The 26,086-nt window shown below is 40.2% G+C and overlaps 2 protein-coding genes across 5 annotated transcripts in view; one reads left to right on the top strand and one right to left on the bottom strand.

The window, feature by feature from the left end:
• Window positions 1-1,731: 1,731 nt before the first annotated feature.
• Window positions 1,732-14,288, bottom strand: TRMT6 (tRNA methyltransferase 6 non-catalytic subunit). Of its 2 annotated transcripts, XM_036095827.2 has the most exons (11): window positions 14,008-14,288; window positions 9,787-9,914; window positions 8,475-8,584; window positions 7,836-7,927; window positions 7,623-7,706; window positions 7,235-7,359; window positions 6,144-6,502; window positions 5,674-5,759; window positions 4,739-4,841; window positions 4,549-4,635; window positions 1,732-3,204 (listed from the first exon to the last, which is right to left on the bottom strand). In XM_036095827.2, the coding sequence occupies exons 1-11, from the start codon at window positions 14,133-14,135 to the stop codon at window positions 3,013-3,015; spliced, it is 1,494 nt and encodes a 497-aa protein (XP_035951720.1). In that variant the 5' UTR covers window positions 14,136-14,288; the 3' UTR covers window positions 1,732-3,012. The 2 variants fall into 2 exon arrangements, with proteins under 2 accessions (XP_035951720.1, XP_077913083.1); XM_078056957.1 differs by lacking the exons at window positions 4,739-4,841; window positions 5,674-5,759.
• Window positions 14,289-14,479: 191 nt separating this feature from the next.
• Window positions 14,480-26,086, top strand: part of MCM8 (minichromosome maintenance 8 homologous recombination repair factor) — a 42,348-nt gene continuing 30,741 nt past the window's right edge. Inside the window, exons 1-8 of one of the 3 annotated variants that reach the window (XM_078056955.1) lie at window positions 14,480-14,763; window positions 15,902-15,977; window positions 16,937-17,089; window positions 17,416-17,499; window positions 19,693-19,775; window positions 20,176-20,325; window positions 22,007-22,110; window positions 23,091-23,289. In XM_078056955.1, coding sequence (XP_077913081.1) covers window positions 16,942-17,089; window positions 17,416-17,499; window positions 19,693-19,775; window positions 20,176-20,325; window positions 22,007-22,110; window positions 23,091-23,289 — 768 coding nt within the window. In that variant the 5' untranslated portion in view covers window positions 14,480-14,763; window positions 15,902-15,977; window positions 16,937-16,941. Of the gene's footprint in view, window positions 14,764-15,901; window positions 15,978-16,936; window positions 17,090-17,415; window positions 17,500-18,485; window positions 18,555-19,692; window positions 19,776-20,175; window positions 20,326-22,006; window positions 22,111-23,090; window positions 23,290-26,086 lie in introns of those variants that run through there. The other 2 variants (XM_036095824.2, XM_078056956.1) reach the window with 2 other exon arrangements.

The raw sequence follows: 26,086 nt of genomic DNA, 5'->3' as shown, positions 1-26,086 counted from the left end.
TATACGGATATATATCTGAAGGAAACAAAATCAGTATCTCGAAGAGGTACCTGTACACCCACGTTCACTGCAGCATTATTCACAATCGGCAAGAGAGGGAAACAACCTAAGTGTCTGTCAATGAATGAATGGATAAAGATGTGGTATCTACACACAATGGAACATTATTCAGCCATGAGAAGGAAATCCTGCCATTTGTGACAACTGGATACCTTGAGGGCATTGTGCTATGTGAACTAAGCCAGACAGAGAAAGACAAATATGTATGTTACTTGAATGTGGAATCTAAAAAACCAAACTCGTAAAAACAGAGTAAAATAGTGGTTGCCAGAGGCTGGGGGGGGGGGGGGGCTACTGAGGAGATTTGATCAAAGGGTATAAACTTCCAGTTATAAGATGAGTAAGTTCTGGAGATCTAATATACAGCATAGTGACTATAGTTAACAATACTGCATTATATACTGAAAGTTGCTAGTACAGATCTTAAACATTCTCACCACAAACAAATGGTAATTATGTGATGGGATGGAGGTGTTAGCTAAGGCTATGGTGGTAATCACTTTGCAATATTTAAGTGTATCAAATAAGTTATATGCCTTAAACTTACACAATATATATTTTTTTAAGATTTATTTTAGAGAGGGAGAGAGAGAGAGAGCACACATGAGCGGGGGTGGGGACAGGGGCAGAGGGAGAAGGAGAGAACCTCAAGCAGACTCCCAGCTGAGCGCAGAGCCTGACGTAGGGCTCGATCTCAGGACCTGAGCCAAAACCAAGAGTCAGATGCTCAACCAACTGAGCCACCCAGGTGCCCCAATTTACACAATGTTACAGGTCAATTATAATTCAATAAAGCTGGAGGGGGGATATGCTTCACACAATTTTAGTGTGCGTCTAAGCTAAAAAATCATCTAATTGGCACCACTGTATATTTCCAAGTACCCTAATCCAGTGAAGAAATACGGTGGACATCACAAAATGACTTTTGTCTTTTTGATTACTACTCATTAAAGTGTTACTTCACATAACTCTCCTGGTGGCTAGATGTCCAGAAGTCATAGAATTGTCCACTTTACAAACAAGACAAAAGCATCATGTATTTTGCTGCGCTCTTGATGTGGGTGCACACACAGGAGTGTTTCTCAAGCAGTGGTCCCTGGGCCAGCAGCATCACCTGGAAACTTCCTAGAAATGCAAATCTTCTGTCCCACCCCAGACCTACTGAATCAGAAACTCTGAGGTGTTAAACAATCTGGGTTTAATAAGCCCTCCAGGGAATTCGGCACACACTAAGTTCTCAAGTTATTGAATTAAAGATGAAGTAAATTATACGCAAGAGGAAAAATAACACAGGTTAAGGTTAACTTCTGCTGCTGGTACATGAGATGAGTTCACAAGTCAAGTCCAGGGTCGGCTACATGGGCACACAATGCTTTGGTAGTGCAGACTTCCAGAATGAATGAAATGAGGTGGGCCTTGAAAACTGGATGAATCCCAAGGAGGAGAGGATTCAAACAGCAACCAGTGGAGACGAGCCACTACTGAATCCAGTCTGTGCAGTTCTCCTTGACAAAACGTGACTGGTTGTATGTGGGTGACAACTGTTTGCAAGGACATGTCCAGTGAGGTGTCAATTTGGGCCCATTGCCTTATACAGATCACGTGTCGCCATCAGCTGAAAGCCAGTGAATGTGGCGTCACTGACCCCATCATTAATGTAAATCAGACAAATAATAGGAAACACTTTTATTCTTTAAAAGCAACTGTTTTAAGAAAAAGGAATCAAAACAGTACTTGTTGGTAATCACACTGATCATTATCAGGATAGTACATGCTATTAGGAAAACGTAATTTCTTTTTTTCTGAGATGCTCCCTGCTGGATGATCAGCATCTACGCTATAACGATGTGAACAATACACACTATGAGCATGTTTACTGAGCAAGACAAGAGCCATGGCTTACTCTAAATACTTTCCTTGGCTGCAGTAGATGACCAAATTTGATTATATGTTTTCAGAGCTTAGAAAGGCTAACCACCTAATCATGCCAGAGCTCAACAAACAGCATTAATAATCACCAAAAAAGGCACTTTAAAATACATTTGACAAGGAGTGACACTAATGCAATGAGAACTGGTCTAAGCCCTGCACTAAACTTTGTCATAGATCATATAAATAGTGCATTCTCTTTGTTTCCATACGTATATATAAATATATATATGTGTGTATATACCAACAACCATAAACCTGTATGTGTGTTTATCTCCATAAGTCTCTGGGTAGGGGAAAAAAAACCTTTGCTGTTTCCTTTAATTTAATAGAACACAAAAATTCTAGTCACTTCACACCTGCAACAAAGAATGAGGAGATGGGCAAATTAACGCAAAAAAGTACCCTACTACACCTTTGTGTATTGACCAAAAAAGCAGTACAATAAATACTCAGAACTTTCCTAAGTTGTCAACTATTAAAATAAAAAAATCTAGTGTTTTAACAAAGTTTATTAGACTAGAGGGAACAAGGAGGATATTTTTGGTACTGTAAATCTCATACCCTCACACATCCATATTGCTTAGGTTGAAGAGAGTGGAATGAACACAAGAAATTTCTTCCACAAATTCTTTCTTTCAGTACCCAAGTTTTAGGTAAGTTGCGTTATTCCACTTAGCTTAACATATAAACAAAGTCTTATATAAATATATTTCCAGGATGTCTAAATTGTCAAGATATTTTCACAGAGTACTAAAAGTACTTAAAGGATTTTTGTGAAATAAACAGAATTGGCCATATATACCAGTCCACTGCATACACCCAGGCTTGGGTATTTTGGCTCGATGTTCTGACAGACCAAATTTATCCGTGCCAGAGGTGGACAAAAGGCTGACTCATCCTTCCCAGGAACAAGTGTATAGACTTACTTTTAGATGAGAAAACAATTAGTAATGGCATTTAAAGTTTAATTACTAAACTGTGTAACGCCTGAGGACAAAAATCAGAGCAATTTTTGAAAGGTTAAGAGTCAGACTCCGGGCATTTCCGTTTTTTAGCTGCTGGTTCTTCAGTCGTGTGTGATTCTAAAGTGCCTGCGTTGGATTTGAGACTGGGGTCTGCTTTAAGGTTATCCATGGCAACAGTGAAGCCTGAGAGAAGGTACCCCCCACCTCCGCTCATCAGTAGTTTGGGATGACTTCGATCTGGCAAAACCTAATCAAGACAGAAAGACATTCATGTTTTCCTAAGCAGATAAAGCACATGATAACAATACACATGCCAGAAATGAGAATTTAAATGACAGAGATTCTCTTGAAGATTTAATCAGACCAATTCCTAAAGAGCTCCTTCCTTCATGTGATAGTGCAGATAAAAGTGTAGAATGGTTTAAATGATTTTCTTGTGAAAAATAAAACTGAAGCTGCTGCTCTCAAACCTGGCAAGGCAAGTTCCTGGTGGCAAACAAGCCAATGTCTGTGTAGTACTCTGGGCCTATGCATAGCTTCCTTCCTATTGGCTCCAGGAAGCTTCATGGCCAACAGTGGAGCTTGGGTCCACGGAGAAGTAGCTACTGGACATATATCCAGAGCTTCCCTTCCCTGATACCTTGTTAACTCTGACAAAATCTCTTCTCTGCTGTTACCATAGCTCAAGAAGATGACTGCCATGAAGGGCAGGGTCCGTTCAGGGCTTTGAGTATCCTGGATTAAAGTAGTACGAGGTCCAAGCAGCAGGGGAGGGCCTGTGGCGGCCATGGAGGTGCTGCCTCAGATCTCCCTTCAAGAGGGAACTGGCTGTGAGGAGTTCAGGCAGCAGAAAGCCTGTAGCTGAGGCTCCTTTGGGATCCTCTGCAGCATTCACACCCACGGAGGCCATGGGCTGCTCCAAGTCGATTACTGAGCATGGGTACCCAGGACCGCAACGTTTCTGCCCAACACAGGGCTCCTTTAACAGGCAGTCTTTGCTCTGGGGTTTCCCATCATCCTGGCTGAGACATTCTGAAGGCCCTGCTGCAGGCTCTTCCTCCCCATCTTCCTTTCTCTCCCTTCTTTTACAGAAATCACACCTCCACCACCATCTGAGGGCTTTCCCATCTGATCCTGTTCCCTTTCTCCCTCATCTTTCAGAGGCATCTTCCCCCATAAATCCCTTTCACTTCTAATTCACAGGACCTGAACTGACATGGGGCCCACCAGTAAATCCTGAAAACCTGCTGCAAAGACATCCCAGCAGAGAGGGGAGAGTCACTTTCTTGTCAGCCTAGGGATTTTGCTATTAGCAGTTATTCCCTCCACAATGATCTCGAGGCCTTGGAGAAACATGAACCACAACTGTTTGCATTTTAAGTGTCTCTGGACTGGAATTAGAGAGTAATAGACCCTGACGTGAAAGGAGGAAAAGGGTCCAGGAAAAGCCAGGGCACTTTTGAGTTACAGGCAGATTCTTTCATCCCTGTAGACGGAAATAGGGGCGTCTATTTAACAACTTCTGGCACTACTGCAGAGAGCCAGTGACTCAGGAGAGCAGCTCCCTGGAAATGGCTGGAAGAACACGTACCTGGTAATTCCTGAGCCAGGTTTCAGACAGCCTGAGGTTGATGACCCCTCCTCTTTCCCGCAGTTTTGTGTAGCATTCCAACAGAGGCTAAAGGTATAAACACAATTTTGTTAAGAATGCCTTTGAGGGCTGCGATTTGAGTATTAACACGCAGATGCAAGAACTCCCGGCCCTTCCATTCCAGCATTACCTCTTTATACTGACAGTAGACCACAAACGGCCTTGAAGGGGCCACGAAGTCCAGCAAAGACAGCAGGAGTGGAGTGGGATGGAAACGACTAGCTACAATTAAACTGCAAGGAAAACGTTAAGACAAATTCTCTACTCAGCAAAGCAGAGCATAAATTTTAAAATGCACTTAAAATGATCATCTACTGGGGCGCCTGGTTGGCTCAGCTGCTTCAGTGTCTGCCTTTGGCTCAGGTCATGATCCTGTGATCCTGGGACTAATTCCCGCTTTGGGCTCCCTGCTCTGCAGGGAGTCTGCTTCCCCTCTCCCTCTGCCACTCCCCCTGCTTGTACTCTGTCTCTTTAATAAATAAATAAAATCTTAAAAAAAATGATCATCTATTCATTTGCCACGACTCACACGAGGAAGAGCTTTAAATACAACATTCTACAAATTCCCAAAAAAACCATAAAATCATGAGATATTACTTTCTAAGAAACACAAAATGAATTAAAAGCTCTCTTGGTGCTTGGCAACTCTAAGTAGCATTTAATGACATTCTTGATTAAAAAAAAAAAAATTGGAAATAAATCCAACATTGTAATTCTGGCTTTCCAGTTACCAGAATCTACGTCTCCGGTCAGGTTTTCCTTAGCCTTTACCGTCAGCCAGCATCACATCAATTTGAATGCCCCACCACATGCACGTAGCAGGACCACACAGACTCATCTGATACACTGTCACTGGAGACATTTCAAATTTATTCTAAAACTCTGAAACCAGCACAATCAATTTCCCACCTCCACCAGATGCAGCCTTCTTTCTTTAAAAACCCAAGATAGAATCACCGTCTCTGCTCCCACTATAGTCAAAGCAGACACACAGATAGAAAATTCTAATCTGTTTGAAGCACAGCCCATGAGCACCCAGATATCTGCATTCCTTCATCAACGCACCCATCTGAGTTTCTTTCACTCAGCAGAGCAGCAGCCTCTAAATGTCTTTTCCTTTGCTCTTCTTGTCTCCTCTGCTTTTCCTGAATCTTCAAGAAGAAAAAGAAGAAACTAATGTACTGAGGTCGTTCAGTCAGGTTCATGGAAATGCTGGTCACAACATTTCCACAGTATTTATCAACTTGGACTAGAGCAACAGAAGGTCATTCATGAGGAAGTTGAAAACACACAAACCCGTTTGTTATAGAACAATCAGTCAGCTACCTATACAATGCTTCTGGATCCTGAAGCTCCATCCCAAAGAATACATCACACAGTGTGTACACCCACACACACATTTTCTCCATCTATTTTGGTATTTATTATCTTGGGCATTGATGTTCCAAAGCCAAACCAAATCTCAGTGCTTCGATGAAGTTAACTCAAACTCTGAGGGGAATATTATGAAGGTTAGGGGGACTCTTAACACTTACATAATCCTTTTTGCTTCCTCTCTCTTTAGGCTCCTTATATTCTGGATCTTGAGAGACGATTTCCATTGTTTCCTGTTCTGGTGGATGATGGCTCTCTTGGGCTTCTGCCACGCTGTCTTCATTCTCCTGTTCCGAAGTCTGTTTTTCCTCCAGGGTGCCATTACTTTCTTCAACTGAAACACTGTCTTTAGGCTCTGAAGATAACATCTCCGCAGAAAATGTTCCATTTAGGAGACTGTCCACTTTGTTGAGTGGGAAATCATAAAGACCACTGAGGAAAGATTTGGGAAATCCAAAACATGCTGTTGCTGCCCGAACAGGTCCACCTCCAGGGTACAGCTGAATAATGGAACCAAAACCTGAAGAGATTAAAAAATTAACAGCTGCTCGATGGAGGTGATTCTAGACTCAGCAAACCCCCAGGGTCCTCCACAGTACGAAGACTGAAGGTCTCCACTCTTCAGGGGCTGCAGGATGATGCAGCTCCCTGGGTGGTCTGTTCAGCCAATCAATATTCCCAATGAAGGAAATATAATTCCAAAACACATGAACCTCCACGTGACACTATGGTAAAACCCTGTGATCGTGCAAATTTGGGTATCACATGATTGGTAATTGGCTCTCAGCTTTCCCCCAATCCAATCCTCAATCAGGGCAGTCAGAAGCTCTTATCTGCCACAGGATTAGAGAGGTAGGCAAACCAGGCTGTGTTGTGTTCCTCCAGGACAAAATATACCCCTCGTAGTCTTCTCATCCAATCCCCTCAACTCAGGCCAATAAAATGAGAACGAGCTATTCAAGAATTTACTGAAATCACTGTCCTGGAGGTCCAAGCCAGCCAAAGGCTTCTTAAACATCCCCACTGATACTGAAGTTGGGGCAAGGGCAATTGCCATCCAGGGGCACCGACACAGCACTGGCTGGGAGATGTGGACTCTGCAGGAAGGTCCTAGGGACTGGGGTGGTGTGGGCCTACCCAAGCCATTTTGTGAATCTTGCAGTAATTCAGCCTTTCTGTGCACTTGAGTTTTCAGGCTCTTCTACTCACGTCAGGGTAGTGCTTTAATGAACCTAAAAATGCTAAATCTTACCTCCCATCCGTTCCATCATTGCACCCAGCACCAAGCCTGCACAGGTTTCCATTACGATCATTTTATTGCCAGCACGGACATTTCCCAACGTCAACATCTGGGCTAGTGTATCATATCTCATGTGGCTAAGGAAAAAAGAATGATTCGTTTATTTTAGCTAAGCAGGGCCAGCTATTTTAATCATTTTTTTAAGTTTTGTTTATTTCGTAAAAATTATGTTGATAAGATTATAGACTGCTTTGGAGGCAACAGTAAAAAGAACTTACAATTCATGAGGTAGGAGGACACTTTATGCAGGTGAGCAAGTTTTTCATTTTACTTAAAATCATGACTTTTCTTAAAGATATATTTTCCCCCAATTATACTTTTGAAAGGAAACAAAGCGTACTTAATTTTTCCAGGTTCTCTTGCATAATACATAATTGAAAGAATGCGGGTGGATGGCTTCACAACAGTAATGATGGCTTCATACCTGGGGGAAGAAAAAAGAGGACATCTGTTTTTAAAAACTGGCTGAAAAATATTTTATTTTTAATAATATACATTTTATAAATCCTTAAAAATTTAATGCTTTCATCCTTTTTGAACAAAATCCACTTACTTCTTTTTCTTCTTTTTTATATATTTATCTTGAGCAAATTCTGTCTTGTCCCGGAATGTTGTACTATTTTCAATTAGCTGCTGAACTATTTCCTATAAGAAAAGGAGCAAGCAGATTTCCTGAAACTTTATTTCCACTGAAATGATAACTTCAAAGGTTTCTTACCCTAGAATGTATCCAAAGGTCTGATTTTCCAGTCCCTTTTCCACAGAAGTCCAAATGAATAAACTGCATTTTTTACTCTATCTAGAACTTGTATTAAAACACAAGTACCTTTAACTGCACTTAAAACAGGGTAAAAAAACCCAGAGCTACATAATAAAGGGAGAAAGGATGTAAAGGAAACTGTCCTTCCTGAAGACACTGGCTGAAAACATTACTGAAAATGAACCAAGTTAAGCTCTGATATGCACTAAGCTATTAAATTCTCTTTTGCTAATAATATCAGTAATTCACTCACTTACATTCCTGCATATAAGAAATGAAATCTTTGATCTACTGAATGGCATGTACATGTCAAGCTATTTCTAAGAGGAAAACAGTATTTTTACATTTCACCTTAAGTAAATCCTGCTTTAAAATCCAAGCAATTTCCTCAATACCAAACAAAAGCAAAACACAACATCCTTTGAATATTACCTCTCCTTTAATGCCTTTGTCCTTTAAAGCTTTTATGTCATCTTGAGTAAGTTTCTGAGATTTCCCATCATCAATTATATTTCGATTATCAGTGCCTGCTTCTTTGGTCTCTAAGGAAGGAAATTGCTTAATGACATTTATGATCTGAAGTTATGTAAAATCTTTCTTCTTCTAAGTTCATGTCCACATCCAGCCCATCCTGTATATGCTCTGGCCCCTGACAACCTTTTCTGACCTCATTTCTTGACCCCACTGCTTCAGCCACACTACCCTTCTGTTCCTTAGACACACCAAGCCCAAGCTCACTACAGGGCTTTGGCACCCGCTGCTCCCTCCACTTGGGAGTGCCTTCATGACAGAGCTCTAGGTCCTTCCCATCCCTCTGGGCTGAGCTCATTGTCTCAGCCACGTCTCACCCAATCAGTCTCCAGTACATCTCCCTGCTTGACCATCTTCACAGCACACATCACCATCTGCAAGTGTGTTGTCTGCCTGTCTACTTATTCTTGGTGCTCCCCACTGCTCGGTACACTTTATGAGATGATTTAGACAGTGCCTAATCATGCCTGGCACATATTTGGTGCTCAATAAAACTATGGAGGTTAGTTTAAAAGTATTTAATTAACTGGTTTGAACCAAAACTTCAATAGTATTTTAGTTACTTGATTTTAAAAATGAATTATTTTTATTTTATTAAGAAAGTATTTTACGTACATTTATTTAAACAACTGTTGAAATATTTAATTTTAATTAACAATAACAACTAAAATTATGGGGCCTTCGCTACAGGCAAGGCACTGTTAAGAACTTCCTATGTGTTATGTGACTGAACACTGGCTACAGCCTAGGCATTACATGTATTTATGGCTCCATTTTACAGATGCAGACACAAGACCTAGAGAAACCAAGTGACCTGCCTAAGGTTACAAGGCAAGTGACAAAACTGGAACTTAAACCTAGTCAGTTAAATTCGAAGCCAGACTCTTAACTCTACCTGACATGCTAACTGCCTGCAGTTGTTATCTAACTTCGGGGCACTGAAAGGACTCTACCTGCTCTTACACTGAAGTAGCAAGGATTCTTCTAGGATTAAAAACTTGGCCCAAAAGTCAGAAAGCCAGTTATTCATGGGCTGGAGCCAGAATTCCAAAGCCAAAGGCAGACCTTGCTTCATTCTACCAAGCTACAGTTCTTAGATTATAAGTTTAAATTTCCTTGGGGATAGCCTGGGTTAGCATTTTAGAATTGGGGCCGACAGGTTTCAGACTAGCCAGCTCAAGAGCACCTATTTCATATACCCAAAGTAGTGCACCTGAAGTAGGCTCTTCCTTCTTCTTCTTAGGCTGAAGACTTCCTCCATTGGTCACTTCAAATGTGGTCCCATAACTATGGCCAATGACGTTATCCAGATAGAACCACTGTTTTTCAAAAGTTACTTTTCTAGGGAAGAAAATGCAATTAGCTGAATCTCATTTGCATTCAGTATAGAAAAGATAGGCTCAATCAAGTTTATTTCAAAACTGGTCTCCATAAAGAATGATCAGTAGCATTACCTCTGAACATAAACTGACAAAGGAACCAGAGAGAACTGGGTTGGGGCAGAGACATAAAATAAGTAAGAACCTACAAAAACACTGAATTTGGAAGGAGAAAAAGGACAGAAGACCTTCCTCTTCTGAGGCACTGGTCTGACTCCAATTTGCACTGACAGGATGTCCAGACTCACAGCTTTGTGGATTTCCTGTATAGCATAAAGAGTCACCAAGACTGCCAGCCCACTGGACACACATTGTCATACCCCTTGCAACTCTTTTTTTTTTTAAAGATTTTATTTATTTATTTGAGAGAGAATGAGATAGAGAGAGAGAGCATGAGAGGGGGGAGGGTCAGAGGGAGAAGCAGACTCCCTGCTGAGCAGGGAGCCCGATGCGGGACTTGATCCTGGGACTCCAGGATCATGACCTGAGCCGAAGGCAGTCGCTTAACCAACTGAGCCACCCAGGTGCCCCCACCCCTTGCAACTCTAACTAGAAACTCTCAAAATTGAACTATCATTGAGATGACAGGGATTTAACAAATTACCTGGTCTAACTGGCTATTTTCTTTCAAAATTATCTAGTAAAAACAGAGTTGCCTAGCTGGCTCAGTCAGTAGAGAATGAGACTCTTGATCTCGGGGTCGTGAGTTCAAGCCTCACACTGGGTGTGGAACCTACTTAATAAACAAACAAACAAAATTATCTAGTAAAGGCAAATTATATTTACAGATAAACATTATTGACAATCTATACATTTGGAAATGGTGCTTAACACTGACAGTGCTCTACTGAGGATGAGCTTTCCCCATCACCTGGATTTTTATCTTATCATTTAAAATGAAAATCCCACAAAAACAAAACAAAAAAAATTTTTTTTTCCAAAAAAAGAAAACTAATATCCCCTGAGTATTGACCAGTGGCTAGGCAGTATGTGCCAGTGTTTAATATTTTATTTAATTCTCACAGTAATCCTAGGACACAGCTCCTTCCAGAAAAGCAATCTGAGGCTTAGGGAAAAAGTATCTTGTCCAAGATTCACAGTTAAAAAGTGGAAGCTGGGATTAAAATCGAGGTCAGCCTGACCCCAAAGCCTGGTTCCTTCCATTATATCACACAGTCTGCTCCAGAAAAGACCAATGGATCTCAGGAAGCCCCGCCTAGTTTTATGACATGGCCCATGTCCACAGAACTCCGAATCCTGGAAGACACGTACTGGTTAATTTTGTTTGTGCCCCACCCATACCTTCTTTTCCTTTCTCTGTGCCCCAGGAGTCTACGACAAATGCATAGACCACATCACCCAGACTCCCTCGCCAAAAGTTTCCCACTACTGCTAGACCCTGGGTGCATCACCATTCTCTGTTGGCTCTCTAAACCTTGCCACACCACTGTATGTGTATGTGTCACATCTTCATTAAATCTCCTCGCTGAATCATCTGAGTGAACTCCCGTGAGATCCTAAGTGATCCAGATAGGGTCAATTCTTATTCTTTGCTAGGTGCCCAGTTTCTATAACATAACAGAACATAAGAGACTCTCAAAATATTTGCTGACATAAATTCAGTCAATCCAGTTGAAACTCAGTTTAGCCCAGATGTGCACCCCATACTCTCATCCCTTGAGCACCCTGGTGCTAATGAAACACTGAGTCTGAGCCAGGTTGGGTTTACCATCTGGCAGCTGGTCTGATATGCAAAGAAGGGTGGGTCGCTCAAACTGATGCGTGACAAGAGGTCACAGCCCCAGTCAGGAAAGTGGGGCCCAGTCAGAAGAATGTGGTGCCATGTCTTCACTGAGAAGGAGTGGGATTTGCAGAGTCTCCTTCTCAATGAGTCATATTGCTTCTGCCCAACCAGATGTGTACAGACCCAAAGAAGAGTGAAGTGAGAGTCTGCCCTGGAATGTAGATGAGTTCAGAGGGTCATTTACTAAACAAAATGGAAATTAATGCACTGGCTTCTACCAAGAAAAGTAGTGAAAAGTGTTTCCAAGTAAATATGTCTAGCGTGCTTACAGAGTACTTTTTAGAAATGAAGATGTTACTATCTGCCTTGTTGGTAATGAAAAAGCTCTTGTCTAAAAGAACACATTAACAATCACACTCAAACCACCACATTTTAAAATTAAGCAACTTAGGGGTGCCTGGGTGGCTCAGTCGGTTAAGCGTCTGCCTTCAGGTCAGGTCATGATACCAGGGTCCTGGGATAGAGTCCCGCACCGGGCTCCCTGCTCAGCAGAGAGCCTGCTTCTCACTCTGCCTACTTGTACTCTCTATCTCTCTGTCAAATAAATAAACAAAACAAAACAAAACAAAAACCTTTAAAATTAAGCAACTTAAAAGTATGAGAAAGAAAAGAAAGAAAAACCAAAATTTCACCTGTATGGTCATTATAAAGCTGTGTAAACTTTGGTATCATTCATCAAACTTACAAGGACCTTGCTGCACTGCTATACTTCAATTAAAAAGTTTAAATAACTAGTATTGGCTCTTTCCAAAAATTATATACTTGAAGGCTGACCCATATTTCTAACCAGAATTTCTGATTAGAAGAGAAAATGATGCAGATATATTTCTGGACTAAAGGGAACACCCACCCCCCCCCAACCCTGTATTTCCTTGCCTTTACTAAATTGATTCTTGTGCAATAAAACTTGGTTGTCACCAGCAAGGTGCTTTGGGGACTGTTAACCTATTTTCTAATGACACCTGTTTCACTTTATTTTTTTTAAGATTTTATTTATTTATTTGAGAGAGAGAGAGAGAAAGAGAGAGCAGGGGCAGCAGAGAGAGAGGGACAAGCAGACTTCCCACTAAGCAGGGAGCATGACGCGAGGCTCAATCCCAGGACCCCAAGATCATGACCTGAGCCGAAGGCAGACACTTAAGGGACTGGGCCACCCTGGTGCCCCACACCTGTTTCACTTTAAATACCAGTCAACAGTTTGATTCACACAGGAGTAAAATAATTCATCTCATGTGTGCACTTAAAACTCCAAATCTACCACTTCCTAGCCTATGGTCTGCAGAAAGCTGTTCTCCTGACACTGAACTCAACTTATTTCATTGTCAAAAGTACTATAATAACCTAACTCAAAAGAAAGCTTGGTTGTACTTTTCAGATAATTAACTGAAACATCTCAATACATTTTCAGCATTAATGAGCTTTTGGGGTTTAACAACCTCACCACCCCTGCCAAGAAGCTACCAAAAATTCCCACTTCTCTACTATTAAAATAGAGTTGTAACTAATCAGCAGGTTCACAAATCAAGCCTAATTTCAAGTTTTGAGACCTTGAGCAAACTGTTTTTGGGGAATTTAACTTTCCTAGACCTGGCATCCCTTCCTGTAAAGTGAGGGAACCCTAGAGTGATCCTACGTGCTATGAGAAGTTGCTCTCCAACGTTATTACGCGTAAACAGTTATTCCAGTTTGGATAGAGAGAAGAGCCCGAGGGACAGAAAAGGTCGGAGAGGTTTCATTTTTTGTGGGATTGATCCTGCTGAGGGAATAGGGAGAAAAGATGGTCTATGGGGAAAAGGCAGGGGAGGGGAGGACCCTGAGAGCAAGGATATCAAAGGATGATTGATGGGTTCTGTGAGATAACGGGAGAGAACATATCACGGACCTAGAAGAACCGCAGGACAGAAGAAAAGGTAAGCGTGCGGAGTGGGGGGAGGGTATCTGAGCATCCGAGGGGCAAGAATGGAAATGGGACCCTGTGGAAAGATCGAGAGGGATGTTGAAGGCAGAAGGTCAGGTTTGAAACCATGGAAGGAGCACTCTGCAGGAAGACAGGAGTGATAGGTGAGACCCCGAGGGCCGAGAATGGGACGTTGGGGGAAAAGGCCTCTGTAGGAAGACCAAAAGGAAATAACGAAAGAGGAGATTGGGGATCCACAGAATCAAGAATGGGACCCTGGTGGGAGGGGCTCTGGGGGGAAGGGGTAACGAGAAAATGGGGACGGAGACACCTAAGACCAACAACCTGACTTACTTTCTCCGCTGGACTTGCACTGCTTTGAACACATCTTCCCGTTTCAGCACCACGAAGTCGCCGTCGCGGATGCGGTGGTCCCCAGGATGCGGTGGCTGTGGGCCCGGCAGCTCTCCTGAGCCCTCCATGAAGCTCAGCCGGTCTCCCCGCTCTGCAGCGTCTCTCCTGCCCCCCGCGCCCCGCCCCTCGTGCTCCGCTGTCGCCGCGGCCAGCTTCACTACCACAAGCCGAGTGGACGCAAAACCCTCCGACCGGCACCGCCCCCACGTGCTGCGAGCCGCTTCCGCTTTCCGGTCGGAACCTCGGGACAGCTTCCGGCAACCTCACGGCTTCCGTCTGGCCGAATTCTTTGATTGGCTGCACTCTGTTCCGCCCCTCTTGTCTCGCGGTTCCTTGGACGGAAGTTGCGTCACAGACGCGCCAAAAAGGAATTTGGAAGTTGACGAGTTCAGCTTGAGTGGGTAAAGGTTTTCCTGCGAGGCTGCGAGGTGTCGGGGGCGGGGGGGGGGAACTGAGGCACCCGGGCTGCTCCAACAGGTGAGACTCGGCCCCCGCGCGAGGACGTCAGGAGGACTGCAACTGAAGGGACTTGGGCAGGAGTCACCTGAGGAGCTCAGACCTGTTTCTTCTTGGCCCCACCTGTCTCCCCCCACCCCTCTCCGGGAGGAGGGGAGAGCCCGGCGGGGCGTACCTGCTGCCACTAGGAACCTGCCCAGCTGAGAACCGAGAGAGCTTTGGGACCTCTATTTTTTGCAAGTAAGAACAGCTTGAGGAGACCTAAATGAAGTAGGGTATTTAACGAAGCACAGCAGACCCTCCCCTCCCCGGTGGCTCCTTTACTCAGTTCTGCAGTCCTATTTCTTGCGTTTGTGTTGGAATTTTTACTAGTTATTCTCCCTCTGTTATCTCATTTGGGAAGTATATGGCATGTAGCGTTCTCGAAGGAGGGCTTCATCTTGGGAGTCTGAAGACGGAGTTTGGAGCTCAGTATTGCCACCAAACAACTTGAATCTTGATCAGTTTCTCAGGGCTTCATTTTCCTGACTTGCGATGTGGTCTGGACGATTATCAGTTTTGTCTTGTCCTAACATCGTGAACTTGTTTGGGTATTAACTTATTTATTAATTAAATCCCTTCAGACAAATTTGGATATGGTGTTTTGTGAAGAATTGCACTACAGTGTACGGATCGATTCTTTATTTCTTTCTATCCTTAGGATATGAACTATTTTTAAAAATAGACTTTATTTTTTAGAACAGTTTTAGGTTTTAGAAAAATGGCACAGAAAGTGCAGAGATTCCCTTATATTTTCTCTTCCCTCCCCTCAGACCGGTTCCCCTTGTTAACACCCTGCAGTAGTGTGCTACATTTGTTGCAATTAATGGACCAATATTGATGCGTTATTACTAGCTAAAGTCCGGAGTTTATTTAGGGTTCACTTTTTCTGTAGTACAATTCCATGGGCTTTGACAAATGCATAATGTCATATATCCACCACTATAATATCCTACAGAATCATTTAACTGCCCTAAAAATGCCCTGTGCTCCACCCATATGAGTTTTTTTAAAACCCATTTTAAAGGTCACTTATGTTTTGAATCTTTGGTACTTAGCCAGAACTATCTTTGAGTTAAAAAAAAAAAAAAATGAGTATCTTGCTATGTACAAAACAAAAAATGTGAAGAGAGAACTAGCCAAAAAAAGGTTATAATATATTAACAAATATATTAACAAATAACAAATATTTTCAAAAAAAACCATTGCATTCCAATGAATTTATCTAAAAACTAAATTTATCTAATCAGTATTGACCTGGAAATGATCTTTCTTTTATTGTCTTTTTAAGAAGTTGTTAATTCCGGAAACTTAACTTCTTTCTCATTTAACCCTACAGAGAAGAAAGATTGAAACGTATATGTACCATGTCCCACTCCTTTGCTTCCCCAGAAAGGTCTACATTAGCTGCCTATGTAAGAATATCCTTGTATCTCTGATAAAAGTGGATATGACATGCAGGATTGACTGTCTATAAGGGGCTATGATGATGTATTCCTAGTGTCACAGGTCAGGATTATGTTCAGCCAGTGCTGCTCTTTTATATGTGCATTTATAAGTCTAAAACACTACAAACAGGTCATCTCAGAGTTAATTACTTGTCCTATTTTCATTGCTATAGTAGGAGCTCCTTGCAAACAGGTGCAGTATTTTATTTTTATCCCATGAACATTCAGTATACTTGGTGAAACACCATGGGTATACCTTAAAAAGAGATGGGACCATTTGCAATGACATGGATAGAGCTAGAGAGTTTAATGCTAAGGAAAATAGGTCAGTCAGAGAAAGACAAATATCATATGATTTCACTCATATGTGGAATTTAAGAAACAAATGAGCAAAAGGGGGATAAAGAAAGAGACAAACCCAGAAACAGACTCATACTAACTATGGAGAACAAACTGATGGTTACTAGAAGGAGGTGGGTAGGGGTGGGTGGGTGAAAGAGGTGATGATGGGGATTAAGGATGCACTTGTTGTGGTGAGCACCAGGGTTGTATGGAAATATTGGATCACTGTGTGGTACATCTGAAACATATTACACTGCGTATTAACTAACTGGAATTTAAATAAAAACTTAAAAAAGAGAGAGAGATGGGAATTAGAAGGGTAACTGCGGAGTGTTTGAGGCTACATCTCCTATTACCATAGTGTACACTGTTGCAGGCCTGTTTGCTAATCTCAAACTAGAATACATTAATTTTCTCTTATTAACTATGTTAATACATTCTTTTTTTTCCCACATAATGTAACTTTTATTATTTTTTTCTTTTTAACAGCTTTATTGAGTTATAATTTGTTTTTTTAAAGATTATGTTAATACATTCTTATCACTATTTTCACTGTTATCTTGATGAAGATCTTGGTCTTTCAGAAAATATGAATGGAGACTATAGAGGCAGAGGATTTGGACGAGGAAGATTTCAAAGCTGGAAAAGAGGAAGAGGTGGTGGGAGCTTCACAGGAAAATGGAGAGAGAGAGAACGCAGACCTGACCTGAATAAAACCATGAGAAAACATACTTCTGGTAGGGGAGGACAAGGATTGTTCAATATTTTTTTCCTCCACAAAGGAAACTATGCCTGTCCTACAAAGCAGTTTAACTTAAATTTCAGTCTTATTTGATGTTACTCCTTAAAGTAGTATTCAAACATTAAGATCCAAAATTTTTACTGAAACCTCTAACTTAACCTGTAACTACTAATATCATGTCAGCTTCTCAATCCTGGAAGGAGAAGCAAGTTGGAAAAAAAATTCTATTTCTCCTGACCTAGTGCTTGCTTTGATAGCACATATACTATTTCTGCCGACCTAGTATTCTGGTTGTTTTGTTTTGTTTTGTTTTGTTTTCAGAACAAACATCACAGACTTTGCTACTACAATCAACATTGGATCAGTTAATACCATATAAAGGCTGGAAGCTTTATTTCTCTGAAGGTAGAGTTGAAAGTACAGAAAGTACCATAAATTCTATTTTCTTAACTTGTCTTTGGATGTTACATCTCATATTACTATCATTTGGCTTACTGATAGATGCCACCTTCTTCAATTTTAGTTCACCCAAACAATTAAATCATGTTTGTTTCAAGAATATTTTAGGTTTTATATCAGGAAAGGAGAAACCTCACTAGGTATTTCAAAAAGGGGATTTAATACAGGGAATTAAAATACACAGATGGAAGTCTAAAGAGCAAAAGGGAAACATTGAGGTAAGCCCCCAGATAATAATAACTTCTGGAAGCAGCAACCATCCTTATGGCTGAGGGTACAAAAGGTAAGAAGTTCTGAAGTGGCCAGGACCTAGGAATTCAAAGGAAGGGCTGTTGCTTCAGCCACTGAGGGGTACCCTACAAAGCTGTGCTTGGACCTCTGAAGGGTGCCCTTCACACCTGTGCTCAGACCACTGCAGTGAATGAAGCTGCTTGTTGGTGATAACTCTGGTGGGACGATTACACAGTTGATGCTCAGAGCTGGAGGCTGGAACTATAGCTACTTTCTCCAGCTGAAGAGATGCTGAAAAGAATTAGAAACAAAAAATCTTTCTTTCTTGCCACCTTCCAGTCTTTAAAGTGCCTGCAATTGGCAGAACCTAGAGGGAGTCTGGGAAATGCACTGTGTAGATCTCGATCATAGCATCACAGAGCAGAAAATGGAGGGGTGGGCTTGGAACCGAGAGACCACCAACACAGGTTTGTGTAGAAACACACTTAAGGAATCTCCCCTTTTATAATCAAGAACATCAGCTAGCATCATATACTTGTCTTTATAGGTTTGGAGACTAGTCTTTTCTGCATTCTTTTTTTTTTTTTTTTTTAAGATTTTATTTATTTATTTGACAGAGAGAGACACAGCGAGAGAGGGAACACAAACGGGGAGTGGGAGAGGGAGAAGCAGGCTCCCCGCTGAGCCAGGAGCCGGATGCAGGGCTCGATCCCAGGACCTGGGATCATGACCTGAGCTGAAGGCAGACGCTTAACGACTGAGCCACTCAGGTGCCCCTCTTTTCTGCATTCTTAACAGTTTCTATGTTATGTCTTTTATTAGTTATGGGTTATATGTGCGTATATATCTATGGGTTATTTTCCCACTAGATTGTGTACTTCTTTAAGAGGGCAAAGACCTTGCCCCATACCAGGCACTCAGTATTCATTTGGTGAATGAATAAAGTGCTTTACAAATGTTTTCTGTATTGAGAGTCTGTTTTTTTCTATTATATACACAGATGTGTTTCATAACTGATGTGTCTTTTGCTGCTTTAGGATGCATTAGCTAGCTGTTAGCCCAGAACACTAGAAGTGATCTTTAGACTGGTCCTAAAGATGGAGTTCAGGAGATACCTTAGGTTTATATCCTCTATATTTCCAAACTACTTCACGGTATTATTTCTCTGTGGGAGACCAATTTGAAAATGTTATAGAACTTCCAGGATAAAGGTTTTAGGACCAGAGTGAAGTAGTGGTCTGTCTCCTCTCATTTCAGGATGTGGCAATATGGACTAGTAGAATTTACTTTGCAAAGACTGATTGTCTTTAGCTCTGTTTCTGAATAATTTATTTAGTTCATGTGTCTAGTTTTGGCTTTATTATAATTTTCATTTTAAACTTTATTATGTAAGCTATTTGAACTACTAGGTCCTATTAAGTGTCAAAGGCTCAGTACTAAGATTCCCAGATATTGGTGCTTTTAGAGAGAGTCACTTCCTGGGGCGCCTGGGTGGCTCAGATGGTTAGGCATATGCCTTTGGCTCGGGTCATGATCCCAGGGTCCTGGGATCGAGCCCCACATCCGGCTCCTGGCTCAGCGGGGAGCCTGCTTCTCCCTCTACCTCACCCCCTGCTCATGCTCTCTCTGTCTCTGTCTCTCTCTCTCTCTATCTCTGTGTCTCGAATGAATAAATAAAATCTTAAAAAAAAAAAGTCACTTCCTATTTGCATTTAAGATTATGCAGACCTAAACTTGTTTTAGAATCTTAACTATTCACTCAGTACTTACCTATATACTTATGTAAATGTGATCAGAATGCAAGTAATTGGAAAAAGTCATCTACCATGTATACAGTGTTTCTCCCGTCTCATGAAAAATATGTCTCTACACGTGATTATTAGTGCTAATGCCATTTTGTTGGATTAGTTTACAGCAATAGCTCTCCTTTCATTCAGAAGATTCAAGCATTTGAAAATTTTTTCACAAGGCGTATTGATTTATATGATAAGGTAAGATTCCTGTACAACAAAGCTACTAATCCTGTTGTCTTCTAGAACAGTATATTTGAGGTGCTAGTGATCAGTAGATGGTGCAGCCAGACAGCCTTGATCCAGATCCCATCTTTACCACTTAGCTGCAGTATGGACTTTAGTGTATTACTTATGTTCTTTGAACCTTGGTTTTCTCATGTATAAGTTGGGCATAATAGTATTAATACCACTGAGGGTTGTTAAGAGGCATAAATAAATTAATATATTTTAAATACTTTAAGTGGTACAAAACTTACTGTACTTACTCATTGTTATCACCATATAAATATATATTTTTTCAAAGTGTGTAATTGAATGTTTAGTTATGATAGTTGACTCCAAAAAAGCCATCATGTTTTCATGCCTTGATATTTTATAGGATGAAATAGAAAGAAAGGGAAGTATTTTGGTGGATTTTAAAGAACTGACAGAAGACGATGAAATGGCTGACTTGGTACCAAATATAGCAAATGAGTTGAGGGATACACCTGAGAAAACCTTGGCTTGCATGGGTCTGGCAATACATCAGGTAAAGACTTCTCTTGTGCAGACTGTCAAAATTTTAAAGGAAGATTTTACAATAACAGTACCTTCTCAAAAAGATACTTAGTTTTTAACCAACAGACATTGGCTAGAACTGAAAGGTTGCAATCCTGTCCTAAAAAATACCATTCATTCTGTATACAACAGCTTATCTAAATATGACATTTATTTTAATTTATTTGAATTAGTCTATTGAAGATAACACAGAAATTAAAGAGCTCCTTGGAAACAATCTCATAGGGAAGATAAGACAAGGATCATGTTATCAGTTACGAACTTGGAAAGCAACCTCAGATTTAGGTTCTTTGACATGAGGCAAGTCATTTACTCTCCCTGAGTGTCCCCATATATAAGCTGAAAATAATAATATGTGCTGTGCCTGCCTGACTTTTTCTCAGGGTCAGTTGACAAAACGTGTGTGAAAGTATTTAGGCTGGCAAAGGAATAAGTGCTTCAAGGTAAAGAGTAATAACATCTCAGAACAGGCACGATAAAGTACTGACTGCATTCAGAGATAAAGATAAGACCCTCAGCGATTGGGGAGGAATGGGGAAAGCTCAGAGGAAGCCTTTGTAGAGATGGTACATAGAGCAGAGGAGGTAATGGTAGCCAGGCGCAAGGAATCGTTCATTACAAAGATATGTACGCTGCTGGTACCGGAGACTGGAAACCTTGGTGTTGTCTTCAGACTCCTCTCATTAGTTCTTCATATCCAAGTCACCACATTCTTTCATTTCTATTTCTAAAATATCTCTTAAATCCACCTCTTTTCACCCTTACTGCATCAGTCTTAAATCTTCATTATGTTTCCAAAATTGTCGCTACTGTTGCTATACATGGTAAAACATGATCTGTCTTTGGAAACTGCAGCAAAGTGAAATCTAAATCCTTTCTGTGGCGTTGAAGGCCTTCCATGATCTGGTTCACCTTCCTCCCCCACTTTCACGCACTACCATTCAGCTAAGCTGAGCTCTCCCCAGGATTCTTTCAATAGTCTGGTCTCTTGCACATGCTATTCCTTAACCATGGAATGCCCCTTGCATTGCATATCCAAATTTGGGGGGGCCTGACACTGTTATCTCTCCATGAAACCTTTCTCATGACCCTTTTTCAAAACTTGCATAGTATTTTGTCTCTAAATCTTTATGGTCTTTATAACAATTATAGCTATATATGTGGATATTATTTTCACTCTTAGGTTGTCAGCATACTGCTTTGTGTACAAGAGGTTATTAAATATTTATTTAATGTCAAATGCCAAGGGAGCGGGTATTGGGTATTTCAAAAGTCATTTTTATTTTCTCTATCTTAATAAATCACTGAATATGGAGAAGTAGAAAATATGTTTTCACCAGAGCCTGTCTAGGAGGTAATAGCTTTGAGGATTACTGTAAGGACTTTTACTATTAAGCTTATTTTGGACAGAAAGTAGTAGATAGGGATGCTGGAGTTTTCCAGTCCAGGGATCACAAAATCCCAGGTAAAACAATCCACTATAAAATAAGTAGTCACAATTAAATATCAGAATTTTAAAGGGCTGTTAGAGTTCTGTTACTATTCTGCTTTGAACTATTTATATTCATAAACTTCATATTTTCTATGAAAGAGTTCTGCTTCAAGAGGATGTTTTGTTTTCCACCTTTTAAGTAAATACCTGTCCTGTTTAGGTATTAACTAGGGACCTTGAAAGGCATGCAGCTGAATTACAAGCCCAAGAAGGATTGTCTAGGGATGGGGAAACAATGGTAAATGTACCACACATTCATGCAAGGTGAGGATTTGCTGGTATTAAAGTATTATTTAGAATCTGGCATTTAAGACTGTTTAAGAATGAGAACATTGGGGTGCCTGGGTGGCTCAGTCATTAAGCGTTTGCCTTCGGCTCAGGTCATGATCCCGGGGTCCTGGAAACGAGCCCCGCATCGGGCTCCCTGCTCGGCGGGAAGCCTGCTTCTCCCTCTCCCACTCCTCCTGCTTGTGTTCCCTCTCTCGCTGTGTCTCTGTCAAATAAATAAAATCTTAAAAAAAAAATGAGAACCTTATTTTATAAAGCCAAAGAAATCAGTAAAAAAGGGTATGCGTTCTTTGCCATTCTCATTGGTTATAACACCCAAGTGAACCCACTGAGAAATCTTCAGAGATCATGACAAAAATAAACTTCTCTTGCCTAAATAAGGTGATTTCCCAACCTTCACATTTTTGTAAACATTGATTTTGGGTGTATACTTACCAAGTCCCTGCTATTTAAATTGATACTTTATGTAATATACTAAGTGGTATGATTATACTTTGTTGAAATTACTAGGTTTCTATTAGATATAGAACAAATGGAATTTTGTTTTTCTTTAATTCATCGTTAAGATTTTAAATTTTCATTAGAAGAGATGAATAAGGTAATCATCAGGGTTTTCTTTTTCTTTTCCAGAATTTATGGAAGACATTGTGTAATAGTTCTTGAAAAAGAAGTTAGAAACTGAAAAGTCACTTTTTTTGTTGCCAAAATTTTTCTGTTGGCATTATTTTTTTCCTTTTCTCTTTTAGAGAGTAGCCTAATGAAATAAGAAAAGGGAAGGTTTAGCATGTTTTAATTTTTAGGAATGATTTAATTCTTGTGAATTTTCTGATATATAGGGATGATGTGGTTGGAGAACTCCAGTTGCTCCTAAAAGGAAGTTGTGAAAATACAAATAATGTCCACTGTTGGTTCACTTGTAAATTCATAGATAAATACATTCTTGTTTTTGTTTTTAGGGTCTATAACTATGAGCCGTTGACACAGCTCAAGAATGTCCGGGCAAATTACTACGGAAAATACATCGCTCTGAGAGGGACAGTGGTTCGTGTCAGTAATATAAAGCCTCTTTGCACCAAGATGGCTTTTCTTTGTGCTGCATGTGGAGAAGTTCAAGGTTTTTCTCTTCCAGATGGAAAATATAATCTTCCCACAAAGGTAATGTGTTCTTTAACTAAATTATTTATCTTGGCAAAGAAGGCAAATCAGTTTACAGAAAACATTTCCCAGTGTTTCTGAACACAGAGCTTATTTTTATTTTTAATTTTCAGTTTTTAAATTATGAAATACTTCAGGGTATAAAAAATAAAGAAATAAAACATTTCTCTAATCACCACCCAGAATTTACATTTTGCCAGTTCCAGATATATTTTTAAAGATATAAAATATTACTGATGTGATTAGTGTTTCTTTTGTACCCCCTTGCTTGTACCATTCTCAGAGATAATCATTATCCTGAAGTTAATGTGTATTCTTTTTATTCATATTTTTATATTTTGACTTAATGGGTATACATACCAAGTTATGTTTCCTTTATTCTGCTGTTTGAAAGTGATGTGTTCCTTTTTTCTTTATTAACTTTTTTTAGACTATAGATCTTAAAGCCATAGAAAAGTGGAGAGAATATTTGTATACCCACCATTATGGTTGGCAAATATTAATACTTTGTGATTTTAGCTTAATTTTTTAGACATAAGATATTAAGTATTAGAATTAAAGTTGAAGTCTCTTTGTTGCCCTCCCTGGTTCCACTCACTTTTTTCCTTCCTCAGAGGCAGCCACTCTTCTGAAATTGGCATGTATTCTTCCATTCTGCATTCTCAAACCTGACTATATGTGTAGGGTTTGTTTTGTTGTATGTTTTTACATAAATGGTATACTGAATGTAACATTCTGCAAATTTTTTTTTTTCACTTGGTTATTTTGCACTTTACCTATCTTAATACATATCTAATTCTTTCACCTTTACCATTATAGAGTACTCCATTGAATGCATAGTCACTATCCATTCTCCTGGTGGACATTTATGTTGTGTCCAGTTTTTTACAGTTATATGATGCTGTAGAGAACATTCTTGCATGTGTCTCCTTAGCAGAGGAATTTCTCAGTTGTGGGATATACTTATTGTTAAGTATTAGATGTTGTAAAACGACTTGCCAGAGTGTTGGTCCCAGCTCACACCTCTGTTGGTAGTGTTAAACAATGACCGTTGCCCTGTAGTCTCATTTACATTTGGTATCGTAAGACTTTTTAAATTTTGCCAGTCTGATTGGTATAAATGGTATTTATACCAATTTCTGTTGTAGTTGAACATCTTTTCACATCTTTATTGGCCATTCAATTTCCTTTATTGAATTTTCTGTTTAAATCTTATTTTTCTGTTTATGCTATTGATAGGAGTTCTTTATGAATTCTAGATACTAATCATTGATTATATATATTACAGATATCTTCTCCCAGTATTTGCTTTATCTTTTAACTTTGTGGTATATTTTTTGTTCTCTGGTTTTACATTTTGACATGGTTAAATTCATCAGTTTTTTTCCCTTGTGACTTACGTTTTATGCCCTGCTTAAAAAGCCTTCTTCACTGGGGCACCTGGGTGGCTCAGACGGTTAAGCATCTGCCTTCGGCTCAGGTCATGATCCCGGAGTCCTGGGATCGAGTCCCTTTTCGGGCTCCTTGCTCAGCAGGAAGCCTGCTTCTCCCTCTGCCTGCCACTTCCCCCTGCTTGTGCTCTCTCTCTCTCTCACAAATAAATAAATAAAACCTTTAAAAAAAAAAAAGCCTTCTTCACTTGAGCATTATAAACATATCTCTTACATTTTCTTTTAATACTCTTAAGTTTCATTTTTATATTTAGATTTTTGTCATCAGGAATTTAATCTTGGGAATGGCCTAAAGCTAAGGATTTAATTTTGTTCTTTTAAGTGAAAAGCCAGTTGTCACCATTTATTAATTAAGCCCTGTATTCCTACTGACGTGTATTGTTTCCTCTATGGTACACTGTCCTGTAGACATGTGAGTCCATTTCATTTCACTGGACCTGTACCAGCTCTGTACAATTCTATTTACATTGATCTCATTAAAATTTTTGATAAGGCAGGGAGACTTACCATATCTGTTCTTTTCCAGAGTTGGCCTTTATCATCCTTGGACTTTAATAAATTTTACACTTATTACATTTTTACACAAATTGAAATTTGTAAGGTTCCCTTCTCTTACAAGAAGAATAGGGTGTGTGAGTTCGGCTATTGGTTCTGAATAATCAGTGGTGTTGGTAAATGAGTGTCATCTACTGTTTGTCTGGGTTAGGGTTCAGGCTCTGCCTTTAGTTCAGAGGCCAGAATTTCGATCCTGACTTACTGGATATTTTCTTTAAACTGTATTTGGTCAAGGTATTTCCATGCCCTCCAATATAGTGGGTAGTAATGCTGACTGGTAAGATGAACACTAGTGTGAAGAGGTTCTGCTTGTGTCTGAACTTCCATGAATTGACCAAAAAGTTGTTCAGGAGATCCGTGTTTTAGTCATTACTGTATAACAAATCACCTTAAAACTAAGTGGCTCAAAATAACAACAGTCATTTAATTATTTCTCATGGTTTCTGTTAGTCCGAAGTTTGGAAGAACTGCTTGGCCAGGTAGTTCTTTTTTTTTTTTTAATTTTTTTATTGTTATGTTAATCACCATACATTACATCATTATTTTTTGATGTAGTGTTCCATGATTCATTGTTTGTGCATAACACCCTGTGCTCCATGCAGAACGTGCCCTCTTTAATACCCATCACCAGGCTAACCCATCCTCCCACCTCCCTCCCCTCTAGAACCCTCAGTTTGTTTTTCAGAGTCCATCGTCTCTCATGGTTCATCTCCCCTTCCGATTCCCCCCCTTCATTCTTCCCCTGCCGCTACATTCTTCTTCTTCTTTTTTTCTTTCTTAACATATATTGC

This window comes from Halichoerus grypus, chromosome 10 (genome assembly GCF_964656455.1).
Source record: "Halichoerus grypus chromosome 10, mHalGry1.hap1.1, whole genome shotgun sequence".
NCBI classification, from domain to species: domain Eukaryota; kingdom Metazoa; phylum Chordata; class Mammalia; order Carnivora; family Phocidae; genus Halichoerus; species Halichoerus grypus.
This window is presented reverse-complemented; position numbering and strand designations above follow the sequence as displayed.